Here is a 16475-nt window from a genome sequence, read left to right as displayed (position 1 = left end):
ATGGAGCTGGAGAAGTTCTATAAAGAAAACGATACCTTCTACTAGATTATTGTCAGTGATTTTAATGCCAATATCAGAGCGAGAATGTCACCTGAAGAACTGCACATCTGGACGCATAGCTTAGAATGGAAGGAACAGAGTGAGATATTGTGTGAGTTCACCATGTCGACCAAGACCATCCATGGTAACTCAGAGTTTCAGAAGCCCAAATCTAAACATTCGACATGAAAGTCTCCCGGTGGCCAGTTGCACGACGAATTGACCACTTCATATTCAATCGAAGGTTTTGCCTGACCCATGTTGCTGTTGTCCCAAATTCCAAACAGGATCGGACCACCATGTACTTCCTGCAAGATTCTACTTCACAGAGTGGGTAGAAAGGACTGCAAAATAAAAGTTTAAGAAGAGGACACCCAGAATGACCACCAACTGGGATATCTTTGGCACTATTACGGCAATGTGGGAAGATGCTACTGTTGACAACATCAATGAGGAATATGAATGACTGGTTCAGCACCTATATGATTGCAAGAATGCCAAGAGTATGAAAACCACAAAAAGATGCCTGTCTTCAGAAACTCTTGAACTCATTCGCCAACATGGTTTGGCACGAACCTCAGGCCATCACAGCCCAACATCCGAGCTCGCAAAGCTGTGCAGAGAAGCGATAAGGGAGACCTCAAAGAGAGAAGAGCAGTAGTGTTGGTCGATGCTGCAGAATCTGGAAAGTACTCGCAGTGTTCACCTGTCCTTCTCCAAATGCAAGACCAAGATGACTGCTCTCTGACGTCCTCATGGATTCTGCACATCTTCCAGAAGGGCAATGTAGAGGATTATTCATGACTTCTACTCGGATCTCTTCGACAGCCACGTCCACCTGACCACATACCAAATTCCTCAGGATGGATATGCTGTACCCAACGTCCTCCTTCCGAATCCAACATGTCATTTCGTCGGTAAAGACACATACTGCACTTGTTCCAGACAATGTCAGAACAGGACACCTGAAGAATCTACCGACAGTTCTCGTCAATATACTGGCTCAGCTCTTCACACACTACCTGTCCGAATGAAACATTCCATCACAATGGAAAACCAGCAGGACCATTGTGTTGTACAATAAGAGAGACATCCATGACATCGGCAACTATCGCCCAATATGCCTGTTGTCCATCGTCTACAAGTTGTTCACTTGAGTCATCCTGAATTGAATAGGCAGAACACTAGATGAAGGACAACCATGCGAGTAAGCCGGGTTCCAGAAAGGATTCAGCACGATCAACCATATCCAGGCAGTGACCCAGCTCATTGAATTTCGTGAGAGTTCAAGATGCTACTCTGTCTAATGCTCAATCAATATAAAGAAGGCCGTTGATTCTGTTGAGATGGAAGCGGTCATTGAAGTCCTAGCCAAACTGTGCATTCAAACTCAGGACATCAAGATCCTCCGTGAGCTGTATTATGGATTCACCACCAAGGATCTCACCATTCTACAAGGATGTGATCATTGACGTAAAGAGAGTGTTCTGCAGGGTGATACCATTTCACCAAAACTATTCAGTGCCACCCTGGAGAAAGTCATGCGACGACAGGATGGGAAGCAATGGGAGTGAAGATAGATGTTGGGCAACTACACCACCTCTGCTTCTCTGATGAAATCATTCTAATAACACCAAACATTAGCCAAGCGGCACGTATGCTGGCTGCTTTCGACCGTGAGTGTGGAAAGGTTGAACTGCAGCTGAATCTCAGCAAAACAATGTTCATGAAAAATGAACTAGTCCCTGATGTTCCATTTGCTCTCAACAAAACAAACATCTACGAATGCATCAGCTATGTGTACCTGGGTCGAGAACTAATTATGAGGATCGACTTGGTGCCACAACTTCGCAGAAGGAATAAAGCAGCGTGTGACACCTTCAAGAGCATTGAAGAACTGGTTAAGAGAACCTCCCACTCCAGGCACATCTTTTCGACTCCACCATTCTTCCTGCACTAACATCCACTTCAGAAACCTGAGCCCTACACAAACATGAAGAGAACGTTATTTGGGTATCAAAAGAGCTATGCTTGGAGTATCATGTTTCACCAAATGAGAGGAGGAATCCGGAGTTCTAGCCTCCCTCAGTGATCAAGAATAGGGAGGCTGTCTCATTTGCCAAGGCATCAAAATTCATATGGGCCCGACAATTAACGCAATTTTTTTGCAGTAATAAAACTTTTTCAAGTCTCATTTATTCTGTCTCATTCAAATTCATTTGGCAATAAAAATGTCTTTACTCATAAAACTCTTCAGGATATCTTTTTAAAAAATTTATTCGTTTTTTATTTTTTAATTAGTGAATCACCATGAGGGTATAGTAACAGATTTACACATTTTCGTACTTGTGTTTCTCTCATACAATGTTCGACTACCCATCCCTCCCCAGTATCCTCCACTACCAGTGAACCCAGTATCCCTCCCAGCTCCGAATCCCATCCCCTCATTTCGCCCCCCCACCCGCGTGTCTGGCAGGGCATTCCCTTTATTCTCTCTCTCCTTTGGGGTGTCGTGGTCTGTAATAGGGGTATTGAGTGGCTATCATGATGAATCTGTAGTCTACTTTCAGCACGCATCTCCCCTCCTGAGCGGGCCCTCCAACTACAGTTTACTTGATGTTCCCTTCTCTATCTGAACTGTCTTTTCTCCCAACGTGTGAGGCCAGTTTCCAAGCCATGGAGCCATCCTCTTGGTACTTGTTTCTACTATTCTTAGGTATTAGTCTCTTACTCAGGACCCGAGCCAGTGAAGGACCAAAGACCCTCACCTATAAAAGTCTCTCCTCCTTGGTCTCAGGGCTCCATCTTACAGCCAGCTAATCATAGGCCTGTGTGTCTTGTCACTTACTTTTCTACCAGGCTCTCAAAGAGCCAGGCTCTAGGTGCGGAGAGAATCATTTTGACCAACCTAGTGAATCTGTGATGCAACTGGAATCAGTTCAGATAAAGGAGTGTAGAGGCTGCTGCTGGAGTGGTCGGTCACAAAGTGGGGACTGCGGGAAGAAATTCTGATGCAAAACTGCTCCGTGAAACCAAAGCTTTCCAACAGTCATCAAAAGGAAAAACACTTGCCGATTGATGCAAAGTAATACAGGCAGGCAGGGAGTGGATGGGGCAGGGGACAATGAGTTTCTCAGGAAAGTCATCAATCGAGATGGGGAGAAAGCAGTGACTCCGAGCCTGCCCTGGAGATGCAGCTGGGAACTGGCCACGCATCCCAGAAAGCTGGAGAGACACTGGAACAGGAGCAAAGTCTGGTAAGAACATCAGACAGCACTGTCCATTCAATGCGCTATTCCTTGACAACTCGTGATTAATGAAGTCTCACCTACAAGGAACACCCCAAGTGTCAGTTTCAGAAACACTATTTAAAATCTGAAATGAAGAAAGAGGGAAGAGTCTATAATCATGACACTTGCATTTGTCATGGTCCCTGGAATCCATCCCTGGTATGCTAAACGGTGGTCTAAGCAGTGGGAGGAGTAATCCCTTTTCGCTGTCATGTATGCCCTCCCCCCCAATGTATTGTTCAGTAAATTATTCCCAGGGTATCGAGAATTCTAAGAATGCAGGCATACATTTAGCTAACGGACAGCAAAACATACCAATCATTTTATAGACTTCTGTGTATTTTTGTACAATCTAAATTATTTTTATCATTCTTTTTTGTGGGGGGTCAAACCCAGTGATACAGAGGGGTTACGCCTGGCTCTTCACTCAGGAATTCCCATTGAGGTGCTCAGGAGATCATATGGGATGCTGGTAATCGAACCCTGGTAGGCCATGTGCAACGCAAATGTCCTAACTGCTGGGTTATTGCTCCAGCCCCCTCATTTTTATCATTCTGATGACTCCTTGATGGTTTGGTTTAACTGTTTCCTTTTTCTCCTAAGTGGGGATCCAGGAATGTAACCACCCTTTATTGTTAGGAACCACAGCTGAATGAAATTGTGTGCTGAGATGGGGGGGCAGAGGGCTCTCCATGTTCCCACTACATGAAAAATATTTGACTCAGGGGCCCCTTCCATAGTTTCAAAGTCATAGCAAAAATGTCTTTCTTTGGGTTGGGGTGATAGCACAGAATGTAGGGATTTGCTTACACATGGACTACCAGGTTTCAATACCCAGCTTCCCAGATGGTCTCCCGTGCACAACCAGGGCAAAGCCCGAAGTATACTCTGAGAAATGCAGGGTGTGACCCAAAAAGCAAAAGAAAAGTCTTTCTTGGCACAATGAATTTCATTTCAACTGTCTTCAATCCACACTATTCAGGGTCCTTGCCAGGAAAACATTAATTAGATAATTAACGTAATTTTCTTCACCATACATGTAAATTAACCAAAAAAGTATACAAGAAGTGTAGAAATGATACAGAAGACAGTATGCTTACTTTCACAAGGCTGACCTGGATTCCAAAAACCTGTAAGTATACTTGAGCCAACAGTAAGGCCTGAACCCATGTGCTTGGTTCCCCAAAACCTAACACAGGTAGCCGTGGAAAATGAAGATTTGCCCATTTTCCACTTTCAAACGATTTACTGCAGCATCATGGTTGATCTCTGCCATAATTACCGCAAACCTGTTTAGCTGGGCCAAGCCAGAGTGAGAGCAAACAATGATGTTGTGGTGAGTCATGACAATTCCAAGCAAGGGACATTTTTGTACGTATTTATTTAGACAACTTCCTCCCACTTCTATCACCGAGACCCATTATTTACAAGTTAAAATACACGGAAGTGCAAGAACAAGGCATCTGGCATAACTGCCCCTTGGTGATAATCAGGATGTGACTTTTTCTTATAGTACTGACTGACCTGATGGAAATTTTGTCCCATGGATTCAGGATTATAACCTCCTGTGCGGAACTTTTGTAGCACTGCAGATCCCAACTGTCCAGAGAAAAGCTGATGTAATGAATTGTTCTCTTCTGCCCATAGGGATTGTCATTAGATCAAGTCATCCAGTATGATTATTTCTATGATTAGAAAGGGATGATGAGAATTTGAAGGCCTCCCCACATTCCTTATAAGGTTTCTCTCCCGTATGATTTTTCATATGGCGTGTAAGGCGTGAATGCAGATTGAAAGCCTACCCACATTTCTGACATTTACGAGGTCTCTCCTTACTATGAATTTTAGAGTGATTAAAAAGGCTCCCTGATTGAGAGAAGGTCTTCCCACATTCCTTACAAACATAAGGTTTCTCTCCAGTGTGAATTCTCTTATGGTTATTAAGGTTTGAGAACCAACAGAAGGCCTTTCCACATTCCTTACAAACAAAAGGTTTCTCTCCACTGTGAACTCTTCTATGTTCAATAAGGTGTGAGGATTGCCTGAAGGCCTTTCCACATTCCTTACAAACAAAAGGTTTCTCTCCACTGTGAACTCTTCTATGTTCAATAAGGTGTGAGGATTGCCTGAAGGCCTTTCCACATTCCTTACAAACAAAAGGTTTCTCTACACTGTGAACTCTTCTATGTTCAATAAGGTGTGAGGATTGCCTGAAGGCCTTCCCACATTCCTTACAAACAAAAGGTTTGTCTCCAGTGTGAACTCTCCTATGTTCAATAAGGTGTAAAGATCGCTTGAAGGCCTTTCCACATTCCTTACAAACAAAAGGTTTCTCTCCAGTGTTAATTCTCCTATGTACGATAAGGTCTGAAGATCGACGAAGGACAATCTCACATTCTTCACATGAATGTGGTCTGTCTTCTGCTTTGATAGAAATATGGTCAACACACGGTAACTTTTGACTCAACTTTTGTCCAAGCTGATGACATTCCTGGAAATTCTGTCCACTGAGGTTTTCTAAAGGAACACCATAGTGCCAAGGACATGGGAAAACTCCCCCACAATTCTTATACTTGGACGGATTCAGTATATCATTGATTTGCTTCTCGGCCTTTCGTCCTAAAGGACTCACTATAAACAGTGCTACTCTCCCACAGTCCGTGGACGGAGCCACTGGGTTGGTTTGTGCTTGAGGTTTGTGCAGAACAGACTGTGAGAAGCTTCTCCCAGGGGAGGGTTTCTTTGGAGTGAGGTCACTCTCTTCCTTCCGATGACCCTCAGCAAACAAGCTGCCTTTCTCAGCATCCCCTAGTGGATGAAGCCAAGATTGCTTCCTCGAGAATTCTTCACAGTGTACAGGATCAGAGGCATTCCACTGGGAATGGCTGCTTCCCTGCAGACAGCAGAGAAGGATTCCAATTATTGCTCTATTCTATCAAATCTGCATGTCAAAAAAAATTCAGCCAGGCAGTTTCATGTTCTGATTCACTGTCCCATGGTGTCTTGTGGCCCCTTGCTATATTCTGGGCTGATGAGTGCCAGTCACCCCACATTAGATGAATAAATGGGGCCACGGCTGGATGGTAATCCGGGGCCATTTATTTGTATCATCACATTATAGAGAAATCGTGAAAGCTTGTTGGGCAACAATTATATATGCATGTGTTGGAACATTAACATAAACAATGCTCACATTAAAGAAACTTGAGGGGAAATTCCTCCAGGACATCCACCAAAGGACAGAATATCATCTGGGGGCTCCAGCACTATAGAATCCACTCTGGATTCCTCGTCGGAGATCTGCAGAAGGAATAGATTCCTCCTAAGGGTGTATTGCTCTCTCATTTCCTTTGTCAGTAATCCATTTAAACAATTGTATTAGATCTACTCTTTTAATATATTACTAATTATTTTTCAGGACCCCGGTAGGTGATATAGGCTTTTATATATACACTAGACCCAGCCAAAAGGGTGGTGTTCCTGGGAACATCTCTCTATATTTCGCAGTGCACACTTCTCAGGCCATGTTTGGTTTTCTAATTCCAACAGAGTCTTTAAATCAGTTACCTCTTTTTGGGTCAAGTAAGTATTTGTTCCATGACTGTGTTCTTCATTTACCATACTACTTATGGTGCTTATGCTGTCCCTTTCCGAAACCCGTTTAGCTTAAGGCTTGCTCAGGTCCATCCAAGTCTCTTCCTGCGACCCACCTTTTGGGGTGTTAGGAATGAAGTGCAATGGTGGCTTAAGTCAAGCACATAAGATGGATTCCCAAGAGGAAATTTTTTTTTAATTTATTTATTTTTAATTAGAGAATCACCGTGAGGGTACAATTACAGATTTATACACTATTTGTGCTTATACTTCCCTCATACAAAGTTCGGGAACCCATCCCTTCACCAGTGCCCATTCTCCACCACCCGTATACCCAGCGTCCCTCCCACCCTCCCCAATCCCATCTTCCCCCCACCCCACCCTGCCACTGTGGCAAGGCATTCAGGAGGAAATATTTTTTAGGGGTCAATGAATTCCCATGTGAAAAAGCATCAGGAATTGGAAGTGGCTGGGAAGCACTGTGTGTGAAGAATTCAATTAACCTTTACTCTGTGTGGGGGAGAAAAAAACAAACAAATGTGAAACCTCCAAAGCTTAGAACTATACTCGAACATGGCAGGTGTGCTTTCTGACATTTGAAACACACGAATCCAACTACTAATATGTTCAGAAAGTTTGCACTAATTAATCTACTGTTTCTTCAAGGCCGACTTGCAAAACTGACCAATGATGGGTCATAAGTAGTGTACATGTTTTTTGTATTTCAATGAACAGGCATATTTAAGTGGAGTTAACAACCTCTGTAGAAAACTGAAGAACCAGTTTTCAGTGGAAATAAAAGGGACCTGAAACTGGGTTCGGTTCTAGCTCAGTGTTTTACCAGGGAATCATATTTGAAGGCAACACTGCATCCACACAGTTGAGACGCAGGACAGGGGCCACAAGAGAATTCCTCTTCTACACCAGTGACTTTTTTGTTCTTTCAGTTTTGTTCGCATTCAGTTTTGTATGTATTTATTTTGGGATGGGGCACACCAAGCAGATCTTAGGGACAAATGTTGCTGGGACTCCGGGGACTATGTGAGCTGGAAACCCAGATTTCTGTCCCTGGATAAAGCAAGTGTCCTTCCCACTGCATGATGAAGTGGACAAGAAACTTGTTCTTTGAAACAATCTGATGTGTGTGCTTATTTTCTATCAAATGAAAAACCACAAGATTTTAACAATATGAAAAACAGGAATTTCTGTAGATTCTGAGCTTATTGATTTTATCCCCAGAGAGGCTACAGCGCCATTCCTCCCAGAAATAGGCTTCGAGTTCTTCACTGTCATTTCTAAAGACTGTAAACATAGTGGTAGGATGGAGTCTGAACCTCCACCTTTCTAATTCTATGCATAGTCAACTGAGCTGTCTAGCCAGCGTAAAAATACTTATTTTGAATGGGTGAACCTTACCAGCTGACTCGAATTAGATGATCCCTTTCCCAAATCAAACTGTGGAAGTGCCACATCCTGAAGCTGCGCATGGATTTCTGAAATCAAACACAATCCACAGTGTAAGAATTAGACGAGAGCCTGCTCCGCAGCCCTGACCACCCCAGGCTTCCCTCTCCTCCGGACTGCCGGCCGAGTGGCCGGCACGGCGAACACAAGCGCCGCCACCGTCCTGTCTTCCGGCAAAGGTCTGTGACGCTCCCTCGACCCGCCCTTCTGGACCCAGCCTGCTCCGCGGCCCTGACTACCCCGGGCTTCCCTCCCCTCCGGACTGCCGGCCAAGTCGCCGGCACGCCACCCCCAGCCCGTTGACCGCTGTCGGGTTGTGGGAAAGGGGTGTGGCCTAACCGCCAGGGGGCGTGGCCTAATAAAACTGGGCGTGGCCTCATTGCCGGCCGGCCAAAGCTCACACAGCGGCAGGTAGTTTCCTCAACATCCTATCCAAGACTAACATCCTAGCTATTCGCAAGCAGTAGGACAATAATGCAAAACACTTCACATAAGGATTGAAGGAAACATCTCAGTAGGAGATCAGGTTCTACAAAGTTAAAAGGCAAGTTAAAAGGTAACCACTATTAACTGAGCCTATCCACAATCCTTTTTAACAACAAAAGGAGACAGGGATACTCATCTTCAAGGACCCTCTTTCATACCACCACAAACAACATGAAGACCCCGCCGCCTGGACTCCCCAAGACCCTCCAGCCGCCCCAGCCCGTGTCCTCTGCGCCCCGGCTCCTCACCAGGCCCCCTAACTGTGGCCCGCCCTCGCAGGTACCGTCCCAGATCCTCGGCCAAGCCATCCCGACCCCGCTTCCTGCCGCCTGGACTCCCCAAGACCCTCCAGCCGCCCCAGCCTGTGTCCTCCGTGCCCCGGCTCCTCACCGGGCCCCCTAACTGCGGCCCGCCCTCGCAGGAAGACACTGGGGGCGTGTCCCGTATCTTAGTGGGCGTGGTCTAAAAGTGGGCGTGGCCTCCTCTCAGAGCGGCCGCAGTTATTCTTAATTACCTCAGCTCAATCGGTACTTGTATTTTTTTTGAAAATTCACTTTTGCGATCTCAAACACGCAAAATAGCCATTAGCTTAGTCCGACACTATAAAAGCTGTCAGTTAATAAGGGAAGTTTAGCACGATCCGAAAAACTTCTTTCCTCAAGAAAAAGGAATAAATAACTACACCAAACTCTATACTTCCTTAACAATATGAAGAAGCAGCGAAAATCCCCTCCACCAAGAGAGGGAGAAGAAAAAATTCCAGAAACATCAATGGGGGCTACTCACATCTACGACCTCTCAGATAAACAATTTAGAGAGGAGATCTGTAGGAGAGTCGACCTACTCCAAGCAACCATGGAACAGACATCCAATAAACTAAGGGAGGAGATGAATGAAGCACTGGAACGGTCCACCAAGAAAATACAGGAAGAAATGAGAACAGAAATCTCAAACCTATGAACGGAAGTCACACAAATAAAGGAATCGGTAGACGAATTAAAAATCTCTCTAGATGCCCTCAACAGTAGAATGACTACAGCTGAAGAAAGAATCAGCGACCTAGAAGATGAGCTGCAGAAAGCTTATAGACAACAACAAATCATGGCCAAAGACCTCAAAATGGCTATAGAGCGAATCAGAGCCCTGGGGGATGACTTCAAGAGAAACAACATAAGAATCATTGGAGTACCAGAACCACAGGGAAGTAACCCAATGAAAAAAATACAGTCAAAGACATCATTGCTAAGAAATTCCCAGAGCTGGAGAAGGCAGGCATCCAGATACAAGGAGTCCGAAGAGTACCAGCAAAAAGAGATGCGAATAAAAAGACTCCAAGGCATATCGTAGTCAGAATGATGGATGCTATGGATAGAGACACAATTCTGCAAGCAGCAAGGTCAAAGAAGGAAATTACATACAAAGGAGCACCCCTCAGATTTACAGCAGACTTGTCAGAGGAAACCCTCCGAGCCCGAATACAATGGTGGGACATAGTGAAAAGACTCAACGAAATGAATGCCTCACCAAGAATACTTTATCCGGCTAAACTCTCACTCAAACTCGAAGGAACCATACACTACTTCTCAGATAAACAACAGCTTAGGTCCTTCATAGACGCAAAACCAAACTTGAAAGGTCTAAAGGGGCTACTGTAAGACAAGGTGGAGCCACATAAAAATAACAAATAGCACAGAAATATGACACAAAATCCTATCACAATAATCTCTCTCAATGTCAACGGCCTAAATGCACCCATAATGAGACACAGAGTGGCAAAATGGATCCAGAAATTAAACCCATCATTCTGCTGCCTGCAAGAAACACACCTGAACAAACAGAGTAAACATAGACTCAAAGTCAAAGGATAGAAAACAATCCTGCAAGCAAACAACCCCCGTAAAAAAGCTGGAGTGGCCATCCTAATATCCGACAACATAGATTTCAGGTTGAAAAAGATTAAAAGGGACAGCGAAGGTCATTTTCTGTTTATCAAGGGATATGTACAACAGGAAGAAATCACACTCTTAAACATATATGCACCTAATGAGCGACCAGCTAAATATTTAAAACAACTCCTAGCAGACTTCAAAGAGGACATCACTAACAGCACAATAGTAGTCGGAGACTTCAATATGGCCTTATCGCCTCTAGATAGATCGACAAGAACAAAACTCAACAAGGAAACACTGACTCTGAAAGAAGAAATTGAAGAGAGAGGCCTAATAGACCTATACAGGGCCTTACACCCCCAAAAGAAAGAATACACATTCTTTTCCAGTGCACACGGAACATTCTCTAAAATAGACCATGTACTGGGCCCCAGAACATACCTCAATAGAATCGGAAAAATAGAAATTGTATCAACCATCTTTTCAGACCATGATGCGCTGAAGATAGAAGCTAACCACTCACTGACACGGAGAATCAAGTCAAACACTTGGAAATTAAACAATTCAATGTTGAACAATGAGTGGGTCAGGAAGGAAATCAAGGAAGAAATCAAAAAATACTTAGAAACAAATGAGAATGAAGACACGAGCTGCCAAAACCTATGAGATGCAGCTAAAGCCGTGTTAAGGGGAAAATTTATAGCTCTCCAAGCATTCCTCAGGAAGGAAGAAAGGGCCCACATAGACAGCCTGACTTCACGACTCAAGACCTTAGAAAAGGACCAGAAAAAGGAACCCAAACCAGATCGAAGGAAAGAAATAATAAAAATTAGAGCAGAAATTAATGACATGGAAACCAAAAAGACAATCCGAAAGATCAATGAAACAAAGAGCTGTTTCTTCGAGAAAATAAACAAGATTGATAAACCGCTAGCAAGACTCACAAAGAAAGAAAGAGAAAGAACCCTAATAAATCGAATCAGAAATGAAAAGGGGGACATCATAACAGAAACCAGTGAGATTCAAAAGATCATTAGAGACTACTTCGAAAGTCTATATGCCACAAAACAGGAGAACCTAAAAGAAATGGATGGATTCCTCGATTCCTACAATCTCCCAAGACTGAACAAAGAAGACTTGGAATACCTGAATAGACCCATCAATGTTAAGGAAATTGAAACTGTGATCAAAAACCTCCCCCAAAACAAAAGCCCAGGCCCAGATGGTTTCACTGGCGAATTCTTCCAAACATTTAAAGAAGACCTGCTGCCTGTTTTCCTCAAACTTTTCCAGGAAATTGAAAAAACAGGAACTCTCCCAAACAGTTTCTATGAAGCACACATCTCCCTAATACCAAAAGCAAACAAAGACACCACTAAGAAAGAAAATTACAGACCAATATCCCTGATGAACACCGATGCGAAGATCCTCAACAAAATACTGGCAAATAGGATCCAACAACTCATCAAAAAGATCATACATCACGACCAAGTGGGATTCATCCCGGGGATGCAAGGATGGTTTAACATTCGGAAATCAATCAACATAATCCACCATATCAATAAAAGCAAAGATAAAAACCATATGATCATATCAATAGATGCAGAGAAAGCATTTGACAAGATCCAACATCCTTTCATGATGAAAACCCTCGCCAAAATGGGGTTTGGAGGAACTTTCCTCACGATAGTGGAAGCCATCTATCACAAGCCTACGGCAAACATTATCCTCAACGGGGAAAAACTAAGGGCCTTTCCTCTGAGATCAGGCACAAGACAAGGATGCCCACTCTCACCACTCCTCTTCAATATAGTACTGGAAGTACTTGCAATAGCTATTAGACAAGAAAAAGAGATTAAGGGCATTCAGATAGGAAAGGAAGAAATCAAACTCTCACTATTTGCAGACGATATGATACTATATCTAGAGAAGCTTAAAACCTCTACCAAGAAACTCTTAGAAACAATAGATTTATACAGTAAAGTTGCAGGCTACAAAATCAATACCCAAAAATCCATGGCCTTCATATATGCAAACAATGAAGCAGAGAAAAGGGACATAAAAAAAGCAATCCCATTCACAATCGTGCCCCAGAAAATCAAGTACCTCGGAATCAGCTTAACCAAGGAAGTAAAAGACCTCTACAAAGAAAACTACAAAACGCTACTCCATGAAATCAAAGAGGACATGAGGAAATGGAAACATATACCCTGCTCATGGATAGGGAGAATCAATGTTGTCAAAATGGCAATACTCCCCAAAGCATTATACAGATTCAACGTGATCCCTATAAGTATACCCATGACATTCTTCAAAGAAATGGGTCAAGCAATCCTAAAATTCATATGGAACAACAAACGTCCAAGGATAGCTAAAACAATTCTTGGGAAAAAGACGATGGGAGGTATCACCCTCCCCAACCTCAATCTTTACTACAAAGCAGTAACAATTAAAACAGCATGGTACTGGAACAAAGGCAGAGCCGTAGACCAATGGAACAGGGTGGAATACCCTTACATACAACCCCAAATGTATGATCATCTAATCTTTGATAAGGGAGCAAGAGATGTGAAGTGGAGCAAGGAAAGCCTCTTTAACAAATGGTGCTGGCACAACTGGACAACCACATGCAAAAAAATGGGCGTAGACCTTGACCTGACACCATGCACAAAAGTCAGATCAAAATGGATTAAAGACCTCAACATTAGACCACAAACCATAAGGTACATTGAAGACAAGGTCGGCAAAACCCTCCACGATATTGAAGATAAAGGTATCTTCAAAGGTGACACAGAACTAAGCAATCTAGTAAAAACAGAGATCAACAAATGGGACTACATTAAACTAAAAAGCTTCTGCACCGCAAAAGATACAGTGACCAGAACCCAAAGACTATCTACAGAATGGGAAAGGATATTTACACAATACCCATCAGATAAGGGGTTGATATCAATGGTATATAAAGCACTGGTTGAACTCTACAAGAAAACATCCAACCCCATCAAAAAATGGGGCGAAGAAATGAACAGAAACTTTACCAAAGAAGAAATACGAATGGCCAAAAGGCACATGAAAAAGTGCTCTACATCACTAACCATCAGAGAGATGCAGATCAAAACAACCACAAGATACCACCTCACACCACAGAGATAGCGCACATCCAAAAGAACAAAAGCAACCGCTGTTGGAGAGGATGTGGCGAGAAAGGGACCCTTCTACACTGCTGGTGGGAATGCCGACTGGTTCAGCCCTTCTGGAAAACAATATGGACGATTCTCAAAAAATTAGAAATTGAGCTCCCATTTGACCCAGCAATACCACTGCTGGGAATATATCCCAGAGAGGCAAAAAAGTATAATCGAAATGGCATCTGCACATGTGTGTTCATCGCAGCACTGTTTACAATAGCCAGAATCTGGAAAAAACCCGAATGCCCTAGAACGGATGACTGGTTGAGGAAACTTTGGTACATCTATACAATGGAATACTATGCAGCTGTTAGAAAAAGGAGGTCACAAATTTTTTATTTAAGTGGATCGGCATGAAAAGTTTCATGCTAAGTGAAATGAGTCAGAAAGAGAGAGACAGACATAGAAAGATTGCACTCATCTATGACATATAGAATAACAGAGTGGGAGACTAACACCCAAGAATTGTAGAAACAACTACCAGGAGATTGACTCCATGGCTAGGAGGCTGGCCTCACATTCTGGGGAAAGGGCTACTCAGAGAAGGGATCACCAACTATAATGTAGTCGAAGGCCATGTGGGAGAAGGTAGATGCGGGCTGAATGAGGGCTAGAGACTGAGCACAGTGGCCACTCATCACCTTTATTGCAAACCACAATAGCTAATTAGAGGGAGAGAACAGAAGGGAATGCCCTGCCACAGTGACAGGATGGGGTGGGGGAGATGGGATTGGGGAGGATGGGAGGGATGCTGGGTTTACTGGTGGTGGAGTATGGGCACTGGTGAAGGGATGGGTTCCCGAACTTTGTATGCACAGATATGTATAAATCCGTAACTGTACCCTCATGGTGATTCATTAATTAAAAATAAATAAATTTATTTAAAAAAACATGAAGAAACAGCGAAAATCCCCATTGCAACCAGAGGACGATCAAAGGAGTCCGGAAACCTCAATGGGTGCTTCCTACAAACTTGACCTCTCTGATAAAGAATTCAGAGTTGAAATCCTCAACATGTTCAATGAACTCAATGCAAAGATGGACAACTTCAAGGAAGATCTGGCGGAAACAATACAACAGACAGCCGAAAAAATAAGGGAAGAAATGAGAGCAGAAATAAAAAACCTTCAAAAAGAAATGAAGGATTCCATACATGAAATCAAAAACTCTCTGGCTGCCCTCAACAATAGGATGACTGCTGCCGAAGACAGAATCAGTATGCTTGAAGATGAGCTGCAAGAGGCCTACAGGCAACAACAAACCATGTCAAGAGACCTCAAAATAGCTCTAGCCAGAATTAGAGTCCTAGGGGATGAATTCAAGAGGAACAACATTAGAATCATTGGACTACCAGAACCACAGGGAACCAACGCAACGAAAAAGACACAGTCAAACAAATCATTGCGGAAAACTTCCCACAGCTGGACAATGTGGGCATCCAGATTCAAGGCGCCAGAAGAGTGCCAGCTAAAAGAGATCCTAACAGAAAAACCCCAAGACATATCATAGTTACAATGATGGACATCTTCCAGAGAGACACAATACTCCAAGCAGCAAGGTCCAAGAAGGAAATCGCATACAAAGGAGCACCCCTTAGGCTCACAGCAGATCTATCAGAGGAAACCCTCCAAGCTCGAAGGCAATGGTGGGATATAGTGAAAAAACTCAATGAAATCAACGCTTCACCAAGAATACTTTATCCGGCTAAACTCTCATTCAAACTAGAAGGAATCATACACTACTTTGGGGATAAACAACAGCTCAGGAACTTCATAGACTCAAAACCAAACCTGAAAGAAGCACTAAAGGGGCTATTGTGAGACAAGAATAACCCCTACAAGCACAACAAACCCTTGCACAAATATGGCACAAAATCCCATAACAATAATCTCCCTTAATGTCAATGGTCTGAATTCACCAATTAAGAGACACAGACTGGCAAAATGGATTCAGAGACTCAACCCAACATTCTGTTGCCTGCAAGAAACACATCTGAATAGCCAGAACAAACACAGACTCAAAGTCAAAGGATGGAAAACAATCCTGCAAGCAAACAACGCCCTCAAGAAAGCCGGGGTGGCTTTACTAGTATCGGACAACATAGACTTCAGGTTGATAAAGATTACAAGGGATAGTGAAGGCCACTTTTTATTAATCAAGTGTACATCAGGAAGAAATCACACTCCTAAATGTCTACGCACCCAATGAGGGATCAGCTAAATACCTACAACAGCTGCTAAGAGACCTTGAGAAGGATATCTCGAGCAACACAATAGTAGTTGGAGACTTCAACACCGCACTGTCTCCTCTGGACAGATCTAGAAGATTAAAACTCACCAATGAAATACTGGCTTTGAAGGAAGAAATAAAAGAGAGAGGGCTAATAGATCTATACAGGGCTTTATATCCCCCAAAAAGGGAATACACATTCTTTTCCAGTGCACATGGAACATTTTCCAGAATAGACCATGCGCTGGGCCACACAACATACCTCAACAGAGTCAACAAGATAGACATTATACCAT

General features: G+C 43.3%; 1 protein-coding gene across 1 annotated transcript in view; it reads right to left on the bottom strand.

Annotated features, from left to right (window-relative positions):
• LOC105943237 (zinc finger protein 208-like) overlaps positions 1-16475 on the bottom strand; it is a 286674-nt gene that overhangs the window by 154626 nt on the left and 115573 nt on the right. Inside the window, 1 exon segment of the mRNA XM_055124700.1 lies at positions 5000-5696. Within this exon segment, the coding sequence (XP_054980675.1) occupies positions 5000-5696 (697 nt within the window).

This window comes from Sorex araneus, chromosome 2, assembly GCF_027595985.1.
Source record: "Sorex araneus isolate mSorAra2 chromosome 2, mSorAra2.pri, whole genome shotgun sequence".
In the NCBI taxonomy this organism is placed as follows: Eukaryota; Metazoa; Chordata; class Mammalia; order Eulipotyphla; family Soricidae; genus Sorex; species Sorex araneus.
This window is presented reverse-complemented; position numbering and strand designations above follow the sequence as displayed.